This window comes from Betta splendens, chromosome 13 (genome assembly GCF_900634795.4).
Source record: "Betta splendens chromosome 13, fBetSpl5.4, whole genome shotgun sequence".
Classification (NCBI taxonomy): Eukaryota; Metazoa; Chordata; class Actinopteri; order Anabantiformes; family Osphronemidae; genus Betta; species Betta splendens.
The window spans coordinates 16688220-16712028 of NC_040893.2; the positions used below are offsets into that span (position 1 = coordinate 16688220).

General features: G+C 48.9%; 1 protein-coding gene across 10 annotated transcripts in view; it reads left to right on the top strand.

Annotated features, from left to right (window-relative positions):
• Window positions 1–23809, top strand: part of robo1 (roundabout, axon guidance receptor, homolog 1 (Drosophila)) — a 172667-nt gene that overhangs the window by 81423 nt on the left and 67435 nt on the right. For all 10 annotated transcript variants that reach the window (XM_055513884.1, XM_055513882.1, XM_055513883.1 and 7 more), the window contains one exon: window positions 468–794. In XM_055513884.1, coding sequence (XP_055369859.1) covers window positions 468–794 — 327 coding nt within the window. The remainder of the gene's footprint in view (window positions 1–467; window positions 795–23809) is intronic.

A 23809-nucleotide genomic window follows, 5' to 3' on the forward strand; every position in this document is an offset into this window, starting at 1 on the left:
CGATAGCGCTGGGGTGTGGGCCGCACTGTCGCTCTGCTCCACAGTGGCTTTCTATCTTATCTAGAATCTTTTAATTTCCTTTTACCTTTAAGGTGTATCATCTCCTTGTTTACTGTTTCCTCCCCTTTCTGCCTTTCTGCTCTTTGATCTCAGAAAAGACAAAGCCACATATTTGGAGCAGAAGGAGCTGTTCCAGTAATTAAAGAGTGACTTCACACTCAGACTGTAACTGTTAACTGTATTTGATCTTTTTAACTTGCATCAACGTCATGTGCCAGCGTACCTTGAATACATCACCACCATACAATTTTTTTTGCTTCCTGCATGATTAAATAATCTGGAGGAATTTGAAAGTATAGAGCACAGAAGAGAAAACCTGCCTGAGTTTCCTCATTTCCAGTGCCTTGGATTGTTCCTGTATTGGTTCCAGTGCGTTGTGTGAATCCCATTCTGTCATTTCTGCTCAGGATCCCGTCTACGCCAAGAGGACACCCCACCGCGGATTGTGGAGCACCCGTCGGACCTGATTGTTTCTAAAGGGGAGCCGGCCACCCTCAACTGTAAGGCAGAAGGGCGGCCGACCCCCACGGTGGAGTGGTACAAGGATGGGGAGCGGGTGGAGACGGACAGGGACAATCCCCGCTCCCAGCGCATGCTGCTGCCCAGCGGCTCCCTCTTCTTCCTGCGCATCGTCCACGGGCGGCGGAGCAAACCGGACGAGGGCTCCTACGTCTGCGTGGCCCGCAACTACCTGGGAGAGGCCGTGAGCCACAACGCCTCCCTGGAAGTAGCCAGTAAGTGCAGCATGTCTTCCCGTTTCCCCGTCGGCTGCCAGTGTGGGTGTGAATGGAAGAGTTGGGGTTCGGATGCAGCTGAATGGCAGGGTCCAGTTTCGTCCAGTGTTTCTGCGCTCAATGTGCTCAGTGGGTTGGATAATCTCTCAGGAGATGGGAAGGATGTGTTTGGCCCAGCAGTCCCAGTAGGCCTGGGGGAGAAGTGGCCTAATCATTCCAGGGTGAGTGCTCCTCTAAAGGACCCTTGGTAGGTGGTCAGAAGCTACAATGGGAACAAAGCCCTTTCTGTTTTGGCCCCGATTCTGCTTTTTGTCAGTGAGATAGATATGAGGTTTTCCATCGAAAGGAATGCAATCATTGCATCTGTGTTTAGTCATCATTTAATGAAGAGCTGTCGGAGTCTTTTTATTGATGCATTAAATATTCCCTTTATTGTCTGCGTCGATGGAAAGTGTATTTAAGCATCTCTAGGGTCAACAACGGAGTAAGCGATATATTAACAAGGAAAATGTTTGATGGCTGCTCGATTCAGAATAGGAGGAGAAAATATTCTTTCTAAGCACTCAGTTCTTTTATGCATGGTAATATAATAAACAGATTTGTTCTGGTGATGAGGTCAGCTCTTCAGTCATATTATCTTCTCGCTGCCTTTGACTGGCTGAGAGTGAAGGCTGAGGAGGCGAGCTCCGATATCAGCCACTCCTCTAGCGTGCCCACAGGCTGTCACCAACCCGCTCACTGTAATCTAATCAAGATGGGGACAGAAAGGCTGCTGCTGTGTGTGTGTGTGTGTGTGTGTGTGTGTGTGTGTGTGTGTGTGTGTGTGTGTGTGTGTGTGTGTGTGTGTGTGTGTGTGTGTGTGTGTGTGGTGTGTGTGTGTGTGTGTGTGTGTGTGTGTGTGTGTGTGTGTGTGTGTGTGTGTGTGCTGTAAGTGAACGCGACGTCTACGTGCGTTGCCCCTTTTTTTTTTTTTACGTAATGCTCTTGGGTTTGAGGTTTGAGGTGTCATTGTTATCGACGCTGGATTTGTGCGGATGCTGTGTGGGCTGATGAAAATGACGAGTCAGCACCGGACAAATAAACTATTTAACATCACAATTAATCAGAGATTCAAATAAATAAAGAACAGAGTACTTTCAGGCAAGTTTCCAAGGATAAGACGCAGAAAATAAATAGATGTAGATGATATATAGGGTTTATTTCAGAAGTGGCTTTTCAAATAGAAAAAGAGTGTACAGTGCACCGTTGGCTCAGTCACAACTTTGGGCTGCTTATTCTGTATGAGGTTCAAACAGACCCATAATGACAAGCCACGCTGCTCCAGCCCTCTCTCTCCTCCTCACTAAGTTAGTGAGTGCCTGTCTCTCTGCTCTTTCTTCAGCTCGCGCTTAACTACATATAATTATGTTTCGCCGGAGCAACCGAGATGAAACTCCACTGATGAAAAAAGGTGGTAGAAAGTCTGAGATTTCTTTCCAAGGCTTCATTTAAGCCACTGGGTGAAGAAACCGAGCGATAAATCGGACTTGAGTCTCTATAAAAGAGATTAAATCCTCTTTGTTTGTTCAGTACGTTAAAAAACTGTGCACAGTGTGTTTTAGTGGCGGCAACAACGAAATGCTTTGGTTCCAACAGAGCTCAAAAAGAAGGAAGTTGTGGTTTGGATCGTTTACTTTGCTTAGCTCTCGCCTTGAACATTTTCACTTTAAAAGCTTAAAGACACAACTTTTTGGAGACATTACTCCCAGAGCCTGGTCTCCACAGTCCCCCTCACTCACCAGCAAAAGCAAACACCAGCCAAGCTTCACCAGGTCCTGTTTGTCTGGCCCGCTCAGCAAACCCAGTTTGTTTAGTTTCCCATTAACCACGTGTACAGTGCCGCCCGCAATCGCTAGATCTCAGCCTCTGAACCCGAATCCTGGACTAATGCATCTACCATCAGCCCGTTGGCCCTGTGTGCTCAAACAAGCATGACACGATGCGGTGCTGCTTGTTTCCTGAAAGGGCTTCACATTCTGGTGGCACAGGAGACAGAACCTTAGGAATAAAATAAATGTAATGCGACCACTAATGTACCTTCAGTAATAGAGTATAGGCGCCAGTATGACCAGTATCCACCCAGTCCCCTCGACGAGCACACAATAGGCGTGTGTGTAGCTTCCCAGCTTACCTAGTGCTCTGCATGGGGTCCTGAGAGGCCCTATGAATAGCTTGTTTCCCTTTTGAAAATGCAGAGATAGTAAAGTGAGGTAATGGATGGCACAGTGCTCCACTTGAGCAGGCGATAACCTCAGGGCCTGCTGTCGAGTGGCCTGGCTCGCTGCACAATGCTGACCGCGCTGCGTTGGCCGCAGGCCTCGCATCCACACGCTCCCCTCTCCAGAGGCCGCCTTCGCGCTCTACGGCCACGGACGACAGGAGCAGCGCCATGTTTACCCGCGCACGACTCCATTCGGCCCAGTTTGTGGCAGGATCTCATTGATCTCGATGCCTCTGTGATATGTCTGTCAGCGTGTGCAGCCAGCTGGCTCCGCTGAGTGTGTGTGTGTGTGTGTGTGTGTGTGTGTGTGTGTGTGTGTGTGTGTGTGTGTGTGTGTGTGTGTGTGTGTGTCTGTGGCTTTGGCTGCGCTGATGGAGGGTTCATCCTGACAGATGTGGGGTTGTACCTAGAGGTCGTATGAACAGCGGAGGAAAGCTGGCCAGCGTGCAGCTCCCCAAAGGCAGCATGGCCGCCTCCAACTGCTCCCAGGACCCTGTTTCCTTTGCAGAAAGTCTCTATCGGCTAATCTAAACCTCCTCTCTGTATCTGCATTTCTTCCACCGTTAACCTCCTTTTCTGCGTACTAAGTGTGCGTTTAAGTTCTAAACAGAAAGCGGTATGAAAGTGAATGTGGTGGGGAAAAAAGGAACAACAGTGAACTAGAGCAGCCAGTGAAAAAAAAATCAAGACATTTTGAAAAGCAGCAGAAGCAGCAGTGAGTGCTGGCAGGCTGCCAGGGGACTGGAGGCAGAGTGTGTTACAGCTCTGTGGCAGTTATTTGTCTCAGGGAGGTTCAGAGCAAATTGGTGCAAACGGCACAGCCGGGGTCTGCTTCATGAGTCAACATGCTGAGGCGTGGGCTCCACACCACAGACTCGTCTTGGCCTCCTCTCCAATCTGCTTTATGTTGGAATGCAGACCTCGTCCGCAATCTCTAAAGCCAGTGGTGTGTGTGTGTGTGTGTGTGTGTGTGTGTGTGTGTGTGTGTGTGTGTGTGTGTGTGTGTGTGTGTGTGTGTGTGTGTGTGTGTGTGTGTGTGTGTGTGTGTGTGCGTGCGTGCGTGCGTGCGTGCGTGCGTGCGTGCGTGCGTGCGTGTGTGTGTGTGGTTGTCAGGCTGAATTCTGCCAAGCTTAGAAATCTCATTTTACACTGGTGTGAAAAGTTTTGCATGCACGCTGCTGGCTAACAAATACTTAATTTGTGAAATTGTGTTTTATTGATACTTTATCTTGTTCTGACTAGCTGGTGGGTGTTTGCTGTGGTTAAAGGCTTTTTCAGCCCGGTGCTGTTAAAACAGAACGTAGGAAATAGAGGAGAATTGGCTGCTGTTTAATTATCCTCTCTGCAGACTCAGTTTTGAGACACTTCTGCAGGACAGATCAGTTTGTCACATGCATGTCAATGAGTGCGCTGATAATCCATATATGCATAGGACATTTTCACCGTTTTCACATGCACGTTGGGTTTGTGACCTGTTGATCCGGAGGGGTCTGGCATTAATCAATGCAATCAATCTCATTAAAACTAGAGTGTCTGTTTGCTCGGTTTGGTCGATACATATTGCAAATGGCATTTTGTGCAGAGAATGTGTGTGACACGAACCAGAGAATGTCTGGTGCTTCTGATAACGCGCTCAGCTTCGTCGTGACCCCAACAAATAGCTTAAAACTAAACATGTTATCTTGGCAGATATCGGCTGAATTATTTAAGCCAAAACTCCCTGAAGTGACAGCAGCCTGTTTGAGTCAGTGGAAAAGTATGTCATATGTCACACTGATTCTGGGACAGTTCTAGAACAAACTCCCCCCAACACACCGTGGTCAAGCACTGAAACATCCCAGCAAATACTGACTCTGCCCGTGTGTTTGCTTCCATCAATGTCTGTGTCTGTACTGGGGTTGAGTGAACGACATGTAGGGGAGTCTGTAGATGAGGTGAAGGTGGATGGAGGCACTGCTAAACGAGCTCCATCAGTCACTCCATGCTCCACCTGGCTCTCTGGACCAGGTGCTCCGTAGAAGCACCGCCAACCCTCGCTCGCTCATCCCTCGCCGGCTTTTCTTAGGACGAGAAAGACACAACGCCGGTCTCCAGTTCCGGCGCTGGGACGAGAACAGCCGGAATTAAGAGAGCGATAAATAGTTGAGCGTGATTCCCTGCGATTCCCACACTGTGTCATTACCATCCGTGTCGTGAGGTTATCACGGGTGGGACTGAGGAGGAAACGGCATGACGAAGCAATAAACAAAGACACTGGGTGAGTAAGGTACTTTTTAATGGCTGCATAAAACACTTCTTCAGTGGGCGAAGCTCGCGTTAGTCACTTTATTGTCATAGATATTTGCCTGTTTGGTCTCTCGCCATAAAAATAGAGAGTGAAGTGCATTAGACGTGCTAAACACAGCTGTTTCCCATTTCTTTCTCCGATGCCGTTCCCCTCAGTGTGCGTTCATGTAGGAAATGGCCTGTCTCTGCTAACAAGGAAGGGGAGGCTGACTTATGGAGCCCACTTTAAGCACTTTCCTCTGTTTCTGTGGAAGCATTTGCAGCCCCATCCACTTAGAATCAATGACACTGACGCGGTATGTGAGGATGTCCGTGCGAGACACTGGTGCGTCACTGCTTCTTTTTATATCAGTCACCACAATGAGTGCTTCTTGGTGTTTGTGAACTCTTTGCCTGTGGGCGCAGTGCAGAAGAAGATCATGAGCAGGACGGTTCTGGGTTCCCAGGAGAGTGAAGTGTGATATTAACATCGTGAAGTGCTGGTCCAGAGAAGATAAGCTGCTTTATGTGCACTCTTGAGTCCAGTGGTCTTGTACCAGCACTCAGGGTGAGCGCCGATAGCGAGTAAATTCACTCCCCTGCTCTTAAACCCGTCTGGGTGCATGTTTTAATGTGCAGCGTGTGTGTTTTTATTAGGCATTTTTATCAAAACGTGCGGCGCAACTGGCGTAGATCCACGCGTGATGAATGCCGCTGGCGGTCAACTGTCGGCGCTGCGAGGGCCAGACGAGTGTGCGCTGCCGGGTCTAATCTCCACTTCGTGAGCGGAGACCTTGGTGCTGCTCTTGTTGCGAGGCGTAATCGCCTGCAGCCTGTGTGTATGTGGGTGCGTGCCGGCGTTTGGGCGTCTGGTCATATGATGAGGACATGCTGTGGTTATTAAACCTGGGTTAAGCCCCAACTCGAAACCTTCCATCGTGCTCCTCCATCCGTGACGACGGCGTTAGGGAGGATTAAGGGGTTGGAGACAGGAACTTAAGGGATCTTTAGCCAACATTTTGCCAAAGTTAGAAAAATGTAGTCCACATAAGGTGAAGCTGTGCAAAGCTTGTGATGTCCTGATTTTTTCGTACCCGTCTTCACTATTTGCCTCTGAGTGCCAGTTCACCACCCACTGATAGGTTTCAGCTACCCTCCAACTCTCAACCGAGCGCACACATGTGGCTGTGAACTCCAGGTTAAAGTACAGCGAGGTGCAGAGCAAGAGCGGTGAAATATTATGTGCTCGACAGGCTTGCCCCAAAGTACTGAGTTTCAGAGTTTCAGTTACTTTTTATGGCACAGTGAAGAACATAAAACATACATGCATTAGGTTACACATTAACATGCTCTGGATGTTTAAGTGTTTGTGATGTGAGCACTAAGAGGCACCAACCTGTTTCTGTTCAGGTTCGATAACAGAGAGAACTGTCTTTTTTCACGTCATCTCTTTTATTCCTCTTCTATTTTTATTTCGCCCTCGAACTCTTCCCCACTGTGCTGATTTCCCTCGCTCTCTGTCTTCTGTGAATTGATAAACAGAGAAAGTGCAAAAAAAAAAAAAAAAAAAAAAAGAAACCCGTGAAGGAGAAGAGAAGGGGAGAAAAAAAAGCTATGTGAAATTTTATCAGAGTTGTAGCGTTTTGCTGAGCCTGGAGCGTGACAGGCAGGAAGAGCTGAGCAGAGCCAAATACTGATAATGATCTGCCTTGTGCTATCTGACTGCAAATGAAATGCACTCCGCCTGCTGATGTGTGTTGATAGTCACAAGCCTGCCATCAGTCAGTGACAAACAGGGGATACATGATGGCATTCAATTGTCATCTAATCGCCCTTGGTTGCCGTGGTAGCTAATCTGATCATTAGAGCAACAATTGGGAGAAAATGAGTTTCTCCTCGTTGTGTCACATATGAGAGCGTGTCCAAAAATAGGACGGGCATGAGTGGAGCTCTTATGCAAGCATTGTTATCGTGACCTTTCTGTAATGCTGCCGTTCATTTGTTCCTAATCCCCCGATAGGCACCTTATGAGGTTTCACCTTACACAGGAAGGAATTTCACCCTAATGACGGGCACATAAACTAAAACGGATCAACGGTAAAGGTGTAACACTGCAGCTAAATGAAAGAATCATGAGTTCGTACCTGAGAGCAAACATCGGTTTGGTCTCATTAACGTCACGCTGATCCGCTGCTGATTAACCACCTGTGCGGCGGCCGCGCTGGTCCTCGGCGGAGAGTTTTGTAAACACACACAATGGTCTAATTGGGACCGCGAGGAGCCAAGAGCCGTGAATGGCACAGATACACCCTCACCTCCTTTTTGTGCCTGCTTGACCTTTTAAACAGGGTGTGGCAAAGACACAAAGGGATCTCCATGTAACCGTACACTGAAAAGAGCCGCATAAAAGACGGACGGGGGGACGTCATGTGTAAAAAGAGAAAAGGAGGGAGGATCTGTTCAGCGTTCAAACAGTAGTCAGTGTTGCTGAGGGTAAGTCTGAAATAGCTGACATCTGACTCAGTGAGGCCCAGTATTGTATGACTATAATGCTGACATTTCTATTCTCCCGTTGGTCTCTCTCTCCGTCCCACACTGGTATCAGATTTTAATCTGTCAGTGGTGCCTCAGCTTCATTAGGCCAACTGGCTCCATCCGAGGGACGGGATAGAATGAGCCTGGGTGCCACCCAACGAAGAGCTCCTCGCCCGCCTATAAATACCTGAGGATTTCACACTCGCCAATGCCAGTTTTCAACACCAGCGTCTAAATGTTTTTCAGAAACTCGCAGGCGGCGCGTTGCTCATAGGAGGCGCGGTGGCGTCGAGCTCCGAGCACCTGCTTCGCTTTCTCCGCGTGCTTTTCTCCATGCTGACAATCACTGTGATGTAGCAGATGATCTCCAGACCTGGCCTTCGCGTCCAGTCTGATTTTTCCCCTGCCGATGGGATTAGCGGAGAGTGCCGACTCTGCAGGTGGAGTCCTAAGTTAATTTACCTCACTGTTTGGAGCTATAATAGCTTATTGATTGCCTGACAGAAGCAGCGTGGAAGGGCACAGAGAGTGGAGCGAATAAGTTAATCATTGCTCAGTGTGTTGCCGCGATTTTATCACATTACCCAGGATTCTCCGCTGCCATGTAAATTCGCTTCCAGCCTCTGCTCAGAGGCAGAACAGAGTTGTTTTCTGTAAAACCTCTGGTCTGGTTTCTGCCAACCTGGCGCTTCCTGTGGGACGGAGGCCACCCAGGGGCACAGGCAACTGATTCACGCTACAATGTTGGGTTAATTTTAGCTTCGGTACCAGGTTCTAACCCCCATCTGTTAAAAAAACTACTCAGGATGTTAAAAAAAAAACAGCTCTACCTGCACAATTCAGAGCGTAACTGCAGGACAGCTGCTCAGGCCATCAGTCATTTCTTCCACTGGCCGTTCCCATGCTGATGTGCTCGTGTGCTACTCAGAGGAACTCCGGCCCATTAGCGCTGCCATTATACACACATTCTCAACGCAGCTGGTTACCTGGAAACTGCACATGCTGCTTTCACTTGACCGGTCGCCATCTTACTGTATCCCCAGACTGAGAGAAAGCCCCTTTATTGTGGTCTGCAGGGGGGAGATGTTGTAAACCAGAGCTGTGTGAGATCTGTGCAGGCGTCACATCAACTGGTGTTTACACAGACAGCGGCAAAAATGGGTTTCGCTCGCGCCGGACTTTGCCCATGCCGGAGCCTGGTTTCCATCAGTCTGTCTGCACCCAAATGCTCGGCTAACCGCAATCAAAACAATGGTGCCGACGGCGAGAGGTGAATGAGTGAGATGGTGTAAACAGACAGACAAAGATGCGTTGACCCTGAGCCCCAGTGAGCACACACTGATGACCCCACGGCCAAAGTCCTATCCATCAGAAGCGACATCCTGCAAAACCGCCCCAAATCTGAAGCTGCGGCAACGAGATCCAAATGATTGTGTCAGAAAGGCCTTGATGTGATTTGAAGTAATTGCGCAGAACCTGGTGCCGTGGGATCAAACGCACAGGAGGAGAAACGGGGAGGAACAACAAACGCGGGGCCGAGCGGCACAAAGCGCAGACGGGGGAGGAGGCGGCGGCTCCGGGGGGGGTCCCCGGGCTTGTGAGGGGGAGATAAGGGGACAGGTGGCGGTGTGCTCCCTCAGAGATGCCCGACAGCTGGCAGCGCCGCTACAGAATGCAGTGTACACCGGGCCCGGGCCGCGCACACACGCGTTGCCGTGACATTTGTTTGTGGGTGCGTGTGTGTTTATGGCTGCACGTGCCTGCGTTTGGTGACGGAGCACTCGCCGGCTGAGACATGTCGCTAAAGTCATTCTCACCTCATTCTTTCTGTTTGGTGTGAGATTGGACCACGGGGTCAGTTCTGCTGGAATTGCCCCTTTGTGTGGTATTAATTAATAACTCGAATGTTAAAGCCCAGCAGGTTAACTCCTGCTGTGCAGAAACGGTCCAATGCTAATCAAAGCCCGATGTTTGTTTCTTTATGAGGCCTTGGACTTTGCCTCCTTGGCTCGGTTTGATATTTGAGATTAATAGCATTTCTTTTATATCTTTATATAAATATATATATATTAGTCCTAACTTTAGATTCCACGACCAATGGGATAAGGAAGGAGCCGAAGCGAAGGGGCTTGAAGTGCTGTGGCCTGGCAGGGTTCATGTGGTGTTCATGTACTTCGGTTTGCTCAGAGTTCTTTACTGTGTTGGCTTTGGGCTCGTTCCACACACTGCCCTGCGTTTGATCGCGTGGTGCAGCGGTAGCTGCCGAGAAGGGCTTGTGACGTCCCACAAGCAGGCTGCTTTTGTTTGCAAATGAAGGAAAGAAAAAAAAAGAAAAGCCACGGCACTAAATGGGCCAGAGGCGGTTGTTTGCTGTTGGCAAACAGACGCCGCGCTCGCGGCCGAGCGCTCGCTGCCACTGCCCGACAGCTGGCTTTCGTCCCTCGGTGCCGCTGGATCTGTGCACAAAGCACCAACTCTTAAATGTAATGCATGCTCCTCAACTCTTCCTGACCACCGTGCTCCGGTTGAGACCCCGAATGAAGAATTCCCCCCAGCGCCGCTTTTGGTCCACAGAATGGGAATCAATTACCTCGACCATTATTGATTGATGTCGACTGTTGTAAGTGTCCTTTTTCTGTGTTGTGCCAGAGCTCCCTTTGAAGTTGCTATGAATCCTTTCAGCTTCCCACCTTCAATAGAACAGTTGGCCTGCACCTGATCCATTGATGTTTCACGCACCAGAGATCAACTTAACTAGGGTGGACCCTCTTTGTTATGGGGAACCATTTCATATGCTGAAATTGATGATGGTGCCTTAAGATGAAAGACCTGCCTTCATCAGCACCATCTGTATCTGTTCTCCACCTTTCTGTAAATATATTAATCTCTATCTGTCCTGATTATATGCTGTCTCTCCACAGCGTCTGAGTCACAGCTATGTGAGCGTCTTCCTGATCTGAGGGGCTGTTAAAGTAGTCCCATAATGACACTGAATGCACCTTGACGACCATCATTATGCCCGACTCCAACCTACTGGGCAGACATTCTTTTCATTTACGCACATTGACTTTATCAAGCTCCTTGATGTTCTCTTTGGAGCGTGCATCTCATCAGATAATCATTTAGACTCAAGCTTTTAGCAATTAACAAATGTTGAAACAATTCTGCAGATCAATAGTTTCTAACTGCTTGTGGTGTTTTACACACGCCCGCACCTCTTAAGGGAATTTGTATCTAAATCCGTTTTATTTTGGGTTGTGTGGCGTAATCCTTTATGCAACAGTTAGCACTGGTGCTCATTATTCAGCATGTCCTCTAGGCGTGCATTTATCATGTGTCACTCATAAAGCGGGAAAAGTTCGTTTCTGAAAGTCTCAACAATGACACAGACGGACGGTGCAGCGAGGACGGATCCTCACCAGCGCCCGCGTCCCACTACACGCAGGCACGGACGCTGTTTCAGGCTAGTTGTGCCACTTAAAGCTTTTCTGCTGCAGCGCTTTCAGGCTCGAATTGTGTCAGAAAATATGGTTTGCTTTCATCCTGCACACGATTCCAAATATTCCCCGCGAGGAAGCGCCACAGAAAGTCTGCCTTGTCCTCCAGACACACAGAAGTCATTATAGCTGTCCTCATGTAACTATAAACATATTCATTGTGAGGATCAGCTGTTATTCATCTGTACTGTAAAGTTGAGTGGGACCTGAAACATTCCCATTTGCTTTTTTGTGGTGCAGAGCGGCACATTTAACCTGTATAATGGACTATAACATCCCCTGGTATTCGGGAGCGATCTGCCCTGAATGAGCCATAGTGACATCTTTCGGCAGCTAACGCTAACTTGACAGCTACGTGGGAGAAGGTATCGATCGTGTGGGTGCATTCATGTATTTATTGGCAGTTGTGATCTCCCACCTCTGACTTTGACCTTCGCTCATTCCTCTGACAGGCAAGAGTCAGTGGGTCGAAGAAACCTTTGAAGGTTTTTTTTTTTTTTACACGGGTCGTGCTGTAACTTCATAACGGTTAGATTTTTACACCATAGAGCAGGTGTCCATGAGTGGATGTCAGTATATTCTGAAACTGCGTGAAAATCGAAGGCCGGTCGCAAATAAAAAGAAACTAGGCCAACTTTTTGGCAGAAAACTTTCAGGAGAACTGAAGGTGCTGATTCCAAACAACCACTGGCTGCTCGTTCCCGGAGACAGACAGGACAGAGTGTGAAACCTTGAAGCCGTTTTCAGACAAACTGTCTGGCAAAGAGGCAGTGGGGGGATTTTAGCGCTCAAACGCTGCTGTCTCACTCTCTGTCTGTGTGTGTGTGTGTGTGTGTGTGTGTGTGAGCGGCACGATTCCTGTTGAGTTATCTGTGCAAGGTGAGATAAGACTCCGCTTTAGCCTCCCTGTTAATCCTCTCAGCCGCAGACGGAGAATGAGCATCTGTCCAACATGGAGACAAAGACTTGCATGACAACAGTGGACTGGACGTTAAATACACCTCTGTGTTATTGGTTATTTGGGATTTTAAGGGGTTCAGTGTAGTAATAGAAAAGTTAAGATAATGTGACTTTGGGAAGGTCTTAGTGGAGACAATGGAATTGATTAATCTCCCCAAAGCCATCAGAAAACATTATGGAATATAGGCTTTAGGTTGTTACATTTTTCTGTCATGTTCAAGAGAAATTCTGTTTTGCTGCATGCAGTTCCTGGTGTTGAACACTTCTCAAGGTTCAGCGCTTTATCAAGTTTCCCAGACGGTAATCACAGCTCATTGCAGTCACGTATGTCCACTTGATGTGGAGCAAGTGCTCATAGTTGCTAAGTACTGAAGGGACCGTGTTCACTGGTCAGCTTTGATGTGAAGTTAAAAGACTCTTGGTCTGAAGTCCTGTAAAAGAAAGTTAAACAGATGCTCCCTAAGTTTTTTCTTCTTTCTGCAAACAATCAGGAGTGAGCTTGTGGAACAAAGTGAGACAGATGAGGCCCAAGGGAACATCTTTGAACAGGGTTGTGTGTGGGAATGTGGAAGTGTGCATGTGCGCTCTGCTCCAGATGAAACTGATTTATGTCCTTGACATGCCTGTATTCATCAGGGAGCTTCAGCGTCACTCTGTCCTGCTGACGGCGCTGGCCTGTAATTGGCTGGAGAAGATGCAACGCCACCATGAGTCAGACAGGGTGATGTCACACGGTAGTCGACCAGGAAGCGGAGCGAAAATGACCAAGGGCCGTTTCCAGCATTAGATCTCAGCTCTGAACTCCTGTTGCCCCCAGTTGCTCCTCTCACCAAAATGAGCCCTTTGTTCTTGATCCAAATAAGTGTCATCGCCATATTTGCAGAAATTACAGGACGGGCATTGAGATAATGAAATTTCTCTGTGCTTTTCCTAATGCTCAGGGTGGGATCGGCCTCTGGGCGATGAGTGAAAGGTGATAAGGGTTTTGTGTTAATGGTGTACAGCTGTTGCACATAAAACGAGGTGAGCGTCATCAAGGTGATCGACTGAACTGCCTGAGTTTTAATGAAACACTGCAAACGTGTCGCACGTTCTTTACGAGATCCTGCAGGTATTTATGAAGGAGGCGATCGCTGCGCTTGGGCCGACGGCGGAGAAAGTGATGCGGAAGTTCCATAGACAAGTGCGCGGCGTGCAGCGCTGCAAATGGGAGCTCTTCAGCCGCGTCTCTTTGATGTGGGAGACAAAAAGCAGGGATAGTGTCTCTGAAGAGCACTTAGATTCAGGATGCGTCCCTCCCTCTCTGAGGCCCAGCAGCTGTCATCTGTAAAAGCTGTAACTGCCATTTACAGGATAATGCTCATATACGCCACTAGCACTGCTCTGTGTTTGCTCCATTCTTTTACCCTGCGTGTGCTCCCTATTATTAAATCCCCTATATTTGCCTGAGTGATCAGGATTAAACAGAGAGGGTTTCGTCTCCAGTTGTTGAGCTTTTTGAGATTTAAATGATAATGGCTGGAATCTTGATGGTGACTGGCATCCGTCAGTAGGAGAGTTGGGCTTCTTCGACCTCACCTTCCCTTTAGCCTTCCTTCATCCCCAGTTTATAAACTTCATGCATTTAGAGAGCCAGGGTGAGGAAAAAGGCGAGCGAGCACCACAGCTGCTTTTTTTTAACTCCCTGAGCCTCATTCCTTCGCTTCTCAGCCAGAAGGGACACTTTAGGAGCTTAAAAATAATCACCCGCGTTTCTCAGCGAGGCCCTTTCTAATTGAGCCTGGACTGACCCCCAAATGTGACCGTGCCGTCTGGTTTCCATCCCCGTGCTTGACTTAAACGGGAGAAGTAGACTGAGCTTGAACTCGTTCTTACTTGTTTATGTTTGGACTTCCCTGTTTTGCCCGGCCCGGCCCGGCCCGGCCCGGCGGTGGATTAGCACTCCAGCCGCATCCACAGTGAAGGGGGCCCCACTTTGCCTCACGCTCGGGGGGGACTGGAATGTGCAACCCACCGCCGGCCTAATGGCGTACGAGAGGGGGCGGCGTGCGCTGTCTACCTCAATGCACCTTTTTCCGGCGCACGCTGCCGTTCCCTTCTGTTTGCTTTCGCCCGATGCAGACGGAGCCCTGAAGAATGGCGGCATTCAGAGCTCACGGTGCGTTTCATTCACGCCGGCCGGAGGAAAGCGCATTTCCAGGCTCACGTTAAAACCCCTCGTAAACAACGCCGACGGCGCTTGTGTAGCAGGAAGTGGGAGCAGAATGCGGGTCTTTTGTAGGTTAAACGCATCTGACACGGCCACACTGTGTCCCTTTTTTCCAGTTGTACATGCTGCGTGCCGTCAGACGCTGACTGACAGCTAAATCCGCTGGCTTATATTAAAACTAAGCCACTGTGTAATTGAATATTAGTTAAATCCTTGACATACTACTGAGAATTGACCTAAAACAGCCCAAATGTGTAATTGGAGTACATTTCCCCCTCTGGGCATCACAGTGCTACACACTGATAGCCTTTTACTATCATTCCCAATGTTTCATTAATTATATAATAATTTAGTTTTTTCTCTAATTCAGCTCAGATTATGTTTTCAAAGTTATTTTTTTTAAACATTCCTCGTTCACATTCACACTATTTTGATATTTATTATTCAGTCTCAATACCTGTTGCGCTGGATGAGTCTGAAAATTGCGCAGGCATCATTAGATTGTAGCCTTTGAAAAGCTGCTACAGTGTACGTATAAATAAAATATCAAAGCTGGCTTTGTTAATCTTCTCGGCGTTTGGGCTGAGCCGGCCTCTTATGCAACTTTCTGAAATCTTTTCACTGTAACAAGGACAAAGCGCCGTTATTGGAAATAAAGTTAAGTGAATGAAAGTGGAAACTTGCATGTTTTAGAACTAGTGCTGAGACGCACTGAGCCTCTGCTGTGAGCAGAGGAGTCTTTACTGTACAAGTGTCGCCACTAGATCAAGTCATTCGATTAAACCTCTCTAATTAAAAATCTGTCTTTCTTCTCTATTCTTCGTATATATTATCTGGAGCTGGATTAATTGTATTAATTAAGTCCTGCTCCAAACGAACTGTTTTTCTGTGTTTAGTAATATCTGCTGCTGTGGCTGCTAATTAAAACGCTTGTAAACTAGGTAGCATCAAACGGCCCATCTGAATCTCTCTGTTGTGTCTCTGCGTGGCGTTGGCCGTGCACGTGATGCAACAACCGCTGGTTTTGTCCTTTGTCGGTCTGTGGAGGTGCGCGTCCTTCAGGCTGCGCTGGGAGCTGTGCAGCAAAAACACAGGTCAGTCGTTTCACAGTCCCTCTGGAAGCTCCCACTGTTTGAAGGAGACAGTGAAGGAGAAGCTGGACTGTCGTTCGGGCCGATGGAGCTCAGTTTGTCATGTAGCCTCAGAGTCGCTACACAACCACAGAGAGTTCATCACTTTTTAACATTTAACGAGCACTGCTGAAAACTAGAACATGTTTATTCCCTCTATTATTCAGATGTTATGAACATTCTGCTGATTATTTCGGTTTTTAGAGCTGCAGTTTTCCACATTCAGGAACACGTACACAATGGATTCAGTTAAAATACGTAAGAAATAGATTTAAAATAAATAATTAAGGCAGACGAGCAAACACAGCAGCGAGCAGCCTCCACTGGCCCATTGTGGTGTTATGGTGGAAAGTGGATTTCAGGGGGAAGGGACTTGATGGATGTGTGAGGAGGCTCATCTTAGCGCTCTCAGCAGGGGTGCCAGATAATGCGGGCCACTTAGTAACTACACAAAAAGGAAGGACATGACAATTTTTTTTCCGCCCGGCCTGTTATTTACGAAAAGCGTGTGCCAGATTGCCATCTGTTAATACTAAATTGCTGCAGTGTGGTGCATAATTCCTCTGCATTTAGTGAGATTTTTACATTATATTTATATGTATATATAACGTATGTATGCATGTATATATGTTCACATATATATATAATTTGTACAGTGAACCATACATGTGTTATAAAAGGTGACTGTAGATTTTAAAATCTATCTAATCTTTTTAAAATGTTTTTTTTCTGGATTTTGTCTTCGCTGTCTCTGGACTGTCGGTCCGAGCAGTGGTTGACTTGACATTTACCCCTGCAGCAAACAAAGAGCGCTGGCACAGTGAATGGTGAATTGAGGGAATAGCTGGCAACTCCGGGGCACAGGCCAGATGGATTAACTTGAAAGGCACGGCATTGTGAGGCAAATTCAAATTAATCCCTTTTTTGTGTCCCTTGATGGAACAATGGTTCGTTCCTGGGCCTCAGAGAGACATTGACGCCAGGGGAGAGTCAGGCCTTCACCGTATCCGACGCCCTATTCACACCACTGCTCTCAATTACCTGCTACAAATATAAGGCACTTTCTCAACACTGGCAAAATTACCTCGCATAATAAGGCAAGACCCGTGAACGGAATGTGTTTGAATATTAATTCACAAATCATAGGGTTAATATGCACCTGTGGACACTGGCTTTATTATCAGGTCAGTATATGTTTCTTTACCCCCTGGTCTGACTTGCATGTTTAATGCAAACACAGTTTCAGGATTTCCATATAAACTAGTTCTCAGAGCGTTTAGCTCTGTCCACCGCTTTCAGGGGCCACGTCTGTGGCCCCCGTGGCCCCGGGTGGCTGACACCCACCAACAAAGAGAAGTGAACTCCAAAACCTAGTCTGCAAATTCCCTGAGCGCCGCTAACCCCACCCCCGCATCACCTCCGGTCCTGGCTTTTAAAATGCAGCGTGGCCTTAGCATCATTATTGTAAGAATGTCCCAGTCTGCCAGCTTTCCTCTGTTTTCATTGTGCTTCTCAATGACCCGTGCTGTGTCATATTTTATTTCCTCAAGACGTTTTTATGGGAGCGTCTGTTGGTAAATCACTATTAAATTCCGTTTGGAACCGCTTCTTAATTCCTTCTCCCCCTGATGTGCGCGTGTGTTTGTTTTTGTGAGCGTAACGTGCAGCAGAAGTAGGACAAGAGGTCCCACTGTTCCAGCTTGTATTATTCGACGCAGCTATTCATTAATTATCTTCCCTGCGCAGTCTTCCCTATCGCTCATTGTTTCCTTTTTTTGTTTTTTGCTTCAAGCACCTTGTTCCGCGTTGTTCTAATCCACGCTCTTTGTTAATCGTTTGCTTATCCAATATCCTTGGGAGCGGCTGAGGACGTACAAGGGCACGGTGCGTTTCGCTACACGGGTTTGAGGCTCTCTCGGTGGCTCCGCTTGGCTTTTTTTTTGCTGCTGCGACAGAGAGGAAATCGGAGAATTAACGATGATCGTCGCCTTGAGGAAAGACCAGATCCCGCTTTTCCTCCTCACACATCTCCTCCTGCTGACGTTTGCCGCTGACCGGCTCCAAGGACAGACTTATGCTGTGTTGAAGTTGGCCGGCGGTGTTTGGATTCCCGCGTGCGAGCAGACACCTCCGTAGCCCCAGTGTCACACACGCTCTCGCTTGTGCTGCCCCGCTCTGTTGACACTGGACTAAATGATCCATAGCGCTGTATATGGACCGCTCCTCCTCTAGTTCGTCACACACACTTGCCCTTTATTGAATCCACGGGGTTTTTGCGCACATTTGTTGACTTGTACGTTCTCATCACTGCGCGCTGATGCAGCGCAGTCTGCTCCGGTGACATCATTTGTCCTCCGGTCCTTCCTGGAACCAGCCGGGTTGTACTCGTTCCATCCTCAGCTGCTGCGATCTCCGCTCTGAAGCCGTCTTCAGAGGTTCTGGCCCAGATGTGATCCCTCTGCTAAAGCGGCAATGGTCCGCTCCATAGTTATAAATAAAAGCTTTACAGAGAGGCGCATCAGGAGTGACAGTGGGTTATATAGCGAATGACATATGAGAGGGATTACAAACAGCGGGAGGCTAAAAGTGCGCTGAAATCTCGTGTGCGGGAGATATTTGTGCCAGCGCCGTGACGAATGGTGCCGTACAGCCCTCGACTGCCCCGTGCATTCCTGTGTCTGGGCTGTTTACTGCTACCACACCTCTGTGGTGGTAACCAGGCGGGTAACACATGCTGCGCCGAGAACACGGCCCCGGCGCAGAACGAATTCGCTCGGAGCGGAGCGCGCGCGCGCGCGCATACCAGCGGCATAGCTTCATGGCACGAAGCTCAAGAGATCTGAAGTGTGGAAAACAAAGCGCTGCTGCAGCTGTAGAGGAGCATCATCGGGAACAATCGTGGACATGACAGACGGGATTTAATGTTCAGCTGCATTTTAAACCATTAGCTACTGTCTGCGTCGTGCAGCCGGATGGGGTTTTTTTTTTGTTTGTTTGTTTCTGTCAGATAGATTCCAGGGCTTGTTAATGCAGGATTTAATGTCACTAAATCCACATTAGCTGCAGCAAAGACAGTGACCTCTTTAACTGTAATCATGCCGCTGCAGCTCAGAGGCTCGAAAGGCCGGCTGCGGCGCGCGGCCTCCACCGTAATGTGTGAACATGAGCTGATGGCATGGGGACAGGTGGCGGCGGCGTCGTGGCCCCGGACCGGCGCGCGTGCATGAGGCCTGAGTCGGGTGTCCGGCCTCACAGAGGAGCGCTTGTCTTGTTAGTAACAGGTTGATGGTTCTAATGCTGAGACCAAGCGTCTGGGTGTCTTCACCTGCTGAACGACACTGAGCCCAGTGTTCCGGCCGCTGACACGCGTGAGCAGACGTCCAGGTTGAGGGAGAGAGACGTCGTTTCCAGCTCACGGCCCCGGCGCCATCTTGGCTCGTCCGCCCGTTAACCTGAATGGAAAGAGGAAAATAAAGTGTTCTGTGACAAGTGTGAAATCGTGTGAGATGGAGGTGGAGTGGAGGATTAGGCTGCGAAGGGGCCGGAGGAGTGCACGGGGACCCGGGGAGACGGAGGAACAGAGGAACGGTTCACAGCAAAACGAGCTCAATAGATTTTTCGAGCCTCTAATTGTCTTTCTCTCTCTTCGCTGTCCTGAAAACCACCCACTCCTCCTCCTCCTCACCTTTTCTTCTTCCCTCCCACTGTTCTTTCAGCTTTCAAGACATCCTAAAAGTGCTTACCATTAAAACCAATCATTAATATTCTTATCTAATTGTAAAAACATTTGCTTTGTGTTTTTGCTCTTCAGTTTGTGATGCCTTTGTTATTTGGTGCCTCTGTTGTCACTGAACTATTTCTGGCTGCTTGTTTGTCCTTCCTGCACTTGTTTATCTCTGCTGGCCCTTTCACAGGTACTGTGAAATATGCAGTAATGTGTTTTGACATACAGCGCACTTTAATGCCTCTGCCCCCCCTCTCTGCCTCTTTGTATTTCTTCACAACATCCCTTTAAATTTGCCTTCATCCCGTTCCCGCATCCGAGCAGATGTAGGTTTCTGCCACGCAGCATCGGTGGAGTTTCTTCCTCTTTGCTCCAGCTCCACTCGCCGGATGACTGGAGCCCTTGTTGAGGTGTTGTTGTGGTCGTTGGCCCGGCCTGTTTCTCAAGGGGCTCCTTCAGCTTGTCTCTCCTCCCTGAGTGTCCCTGGCCCCCGGCCCCCAACTCCTACTGGTCTCGCCTGAGCCACAAAGCTGCTGTCAGTCCACAGGCCACATGTGTCAGGCCCCGAGGCCTTGTTTAAGACCCAGGCCCTGCCTCGGCATCGCTGTTCCAGCAACAGAGAAAGCCATGAAAGAGCAGTTGTAAGCAGCTATTCAGCCGCCCGGAAAAGGCCCATGGCAAGGCTGGGCAGGAAAAAGTGATGGAAATAAAGCAACAGCACTCTCACTGGGACAATTGCTCCCTTCCACGGGTGACATTGTGAACCCCGCAACAAAAAGTATGGTGCGAGTGAAGAGGTAGAGTGAATATTCAGTCCCCCAGTTCATGAGGCTTTATAACAACGTGTGAATATGGTAGTTGGGCTGGAGGGGACGGTGGAGCGCAGCCAGGCTCACGCACAACAGCCTCTCTGTGAGGTTTCTCCCTCCGAGCAGCGCAGCAGCCCAGACACATGAACAAATACCAGCCTCCAATAAAACACCACCGCTGGACGGGGTTCAGCCGGCTCTGCCAGCGGTCTGACAGGACGAATACGAGGCCCGGAAAAGCCGGGACATTCGTCGGTCACTCGCCTAATTGGGCTTTGCTTAAACCACAACCAAGAGTGGCGGTGATGTGGTTCGGTTGTCCTTAACGCACACTGCGTTCACACATCAGGCTCTTGCTCCGTTCGTTGCCGTTCATTGTTTGCCGTGGCGGTTCTGTCCCGCTGAGCAGCCAGGTAGAGACTGCAGCTCCCTGAGGTCTCCTGCTGGAGGTCGCAGGGGACTCGAGCTCTAATTGACATCCGTGATGAGTGTCTAAACAGTCTCGCAGGGCCTTGATCAGCCAGTGTGGAGAGACAAAAGGAAGACGCGGCCGAGACTTCCACTTACTGTTCTTTGCTTTTGTCAGTGTTGAATTGTGGCGTTTACTGCTAGATGTTTGTAACTGTTTTCCCTCACATTTCACATTTGGGGACTTCTTCAGTCGATAGTAAATCGTGAGCTTCATTCGAGTTGAGCCTTAGTTTTTAATGCCGGTGGCCCTCATTTTGCACACAGGCACATCATGTAACTGTCTTTATGCTCAAGGCTTGAGGCAGAATGCAGGTCTTTCCGACCAAACCTCCCTCGTTGCTGTCCATTATCCTCCTTTAATTAATGGATGTCCCAGGGCACAAAGTGTTTAGTAATTAAGATCTAATTGCACCCAAGGTCAGTTGGTTTATTAATTTATCTGTTCATTTATTTTGCAATCAGTCTTTTTGAAGGTAATTTCGCTCTTTGGCTCCTTGACATTTGAGTCCTTGGCTGTAGATCACCTGTCCTCGCCTCCTGTGCAGCCTGCTCCATGTTGCGTGGAGGAGGTGGTGGCGGTGGCGAGGAAGGAGCTCCCGCGGGCCGGTGTAAAGGATCCGACTGCCTGAGGACACGGAGCCGCCACCACTGGTGTGCTCCCAGCGCTGGCTGGGGTCGGCACCAGCAGACTCAGGCTCTGTTGGGCAGATTGTCCCTTTCTCCCCGTGTTAACCTTCTGTAGGTGAACAGATTTCTTTGCATCCCCGTTTGCTGTAATCAAGCTGTTCCTTTGTTCGACCCGGATGAGGAGCCCGCGCCTGTGGTCGCCATTGTTAGCGGCGCCGCACGCTGCGTCTGCTCGTTCCCACCTCTGTCATTAGGTCGCAGACGGAGGTTCTTCTCCGAAGGAGGTGCCGAGCAGGCGACCTGCACGTCGGCAGCCAGTGGGGCTTCTGCTGTGTGCGCAGCCGCCCACCTCGCCTCTGTCATGTTGTTCCATGTTAGAGTCGGTGGTGTGTTGCTGCCGGTGGCTCTGTCCCAGGGCTGTGCATGTGGGCCTAATCCCCTCATTACCTCAGCCAGCGCCGGGCCCAGATGGCGGGTCCTGGAGCAGGGGGCACACGCCCCTGACTCGCTGCCGCTGTCACACCCAGACATCCAGCGGGCTGCTGTTTGCTCATTACTGGTAATGGATGGTTGGTGTGTGTGTGTGTGTGGCGGGTGTGCATGTGTGAATACAGGTTTCCTGATCTAGTTTTTGCCTCAGTTCAGTTGTTTATTTAATGAAGACTGATGAGGGACATGAGTGGAACTGGGCAGTTGCTTATTACTGTTCTTCTGCCCAGTAAACCAGCAGCTGCCCGTTGGTTCTGCGTTATTTTCTTTTGGGCTGGAAAATTATGAAACATGATGTGTTTTGTATCGCTGTGTCAGACACACACACACACACACACACACACACACACACACACACACACACACACACACACACACACACACACACACACACACCACTCTGCCTCTCCATTATACATCACTGCTACTGTCACGTGCTCCCCCTCTCCCCTCTGGTCCCTCCGATTATCAGACATACTAAAAACTATTTACAAGGCTCTTAGGAAAACGGACTCTGCCAGCCCGTAAAATAACAAACTCTTAAAAACATTCTTGTAAATTTTCCACCAGCGGGCTTAGGGAAAATATGAACAACCTGACAATCGAGACTCAGCACTTGAGGTGCTAGGAGCTATTGCGCTGACAAAAGCCAGAAGCCCTCTGTCCTCTGAGAATGTGCATTTGTCTGCTGCAGGGTATATGGCCTGGCACTGCAGATAAATATAGCATGTGTTTACACAATGTCAAATGGCACTTTTTCATTTGCTTCTTTCTAGCAGTGAACTGATTCCATCTTCTTGTAATAATAACCCCCAGTGGTCCAGTGTTACATTATAGAGAAGAGCAGATACTGCACAGTGCTGGACGCGGGCCAGTGCTGGGCAGATGAAAGACGGTGTGTGTGAGTGCGTGCGTGCGTGCGTGCGCGCGTGCGTGTGTGTGCGTCTGCGTGTGCGTGCGTGTGTGTGTGTGTGTAGAGGTCATTCTGGGCTTCCTGTTGACAGCTGCAGGCTGAGGGCAGATTTACTCGTGGCAGATGCTGCTGAGGGATACAACTCTTAAGTTTACGTTGTACCATTTGGCTGCATCTATTTATGGGCTCAGACTTCACAATGTGTATAGGTAGACTAAGCAAAGCTGCTTTGGGTAGTAAAAATGTTTTGACACACTTGTGCTTGCGTTTGTGTGTGTGCGGGGATGTTAGCCGTTGTTAGCTTGGTTGAACGCCCTCATTACCAGACATGCACAGGAAAGCATGGTTGATTTCCTTCTACAAAAGGACACGTTGGGTCTTGAAAAAATCCACAATAGACGCGCTGTGACATCCTGGTGCCTCCTTTCATCTTCTCCTTCCTCCTGTCGGCGCCTCCTTCCATGCTGCAGTTCTGCTCAGTGTCTCTGCAACGCGATGTCACATGCAATTTGTATATAGAGGATAAATCTGGATATTCTCAGTGGGTGAGTGAACGCAGCCACGGCTCTGAATCCGGTCAAGTATGACAAAGACTAGTACCAAATCATTTTCCCTTGAGATGGAGCCGTTCTGGCTTTCCTCGTGTAAATACCGATGTTCCTTCATGTTGACGGGCCCTCAGCCAAATCTAGGGAACTTTTAGCTGGATCTGGCTACCGAGTCATAATGCATCCCATGCAATCTTCCATCATCTCAGCTTTTTCTTTACTTGAGCTGACCCCCTCCCTCGTGCAGCGAGGCAGTGAGTGAGTTATGGACATGCCCTGTATGTGTTGGCAGTATGAGATCAGGGGGCCCAAATCCAAACAGAGCCCATAACTTTGACCAAAAAGTCAAACATAGGTTTGTCACCAGCAGACCGAAAGTGGAAACAGCCCAGGATCTCCTGGTCTGCCATGTTACAAGCAAAGCCCCAGACGTGCGCTTGGTCAAAGACACAACCAGCTTCTTTATGGTCCGAGCTGCACAAAGGAACCTGCCAAACAAATAGGCTCAGCTTCGCTTTGAGCAGTGACCACGGATTCAGTTTCATTGCTCAAACTTCTACCATTTTGTTTGCTGTGTA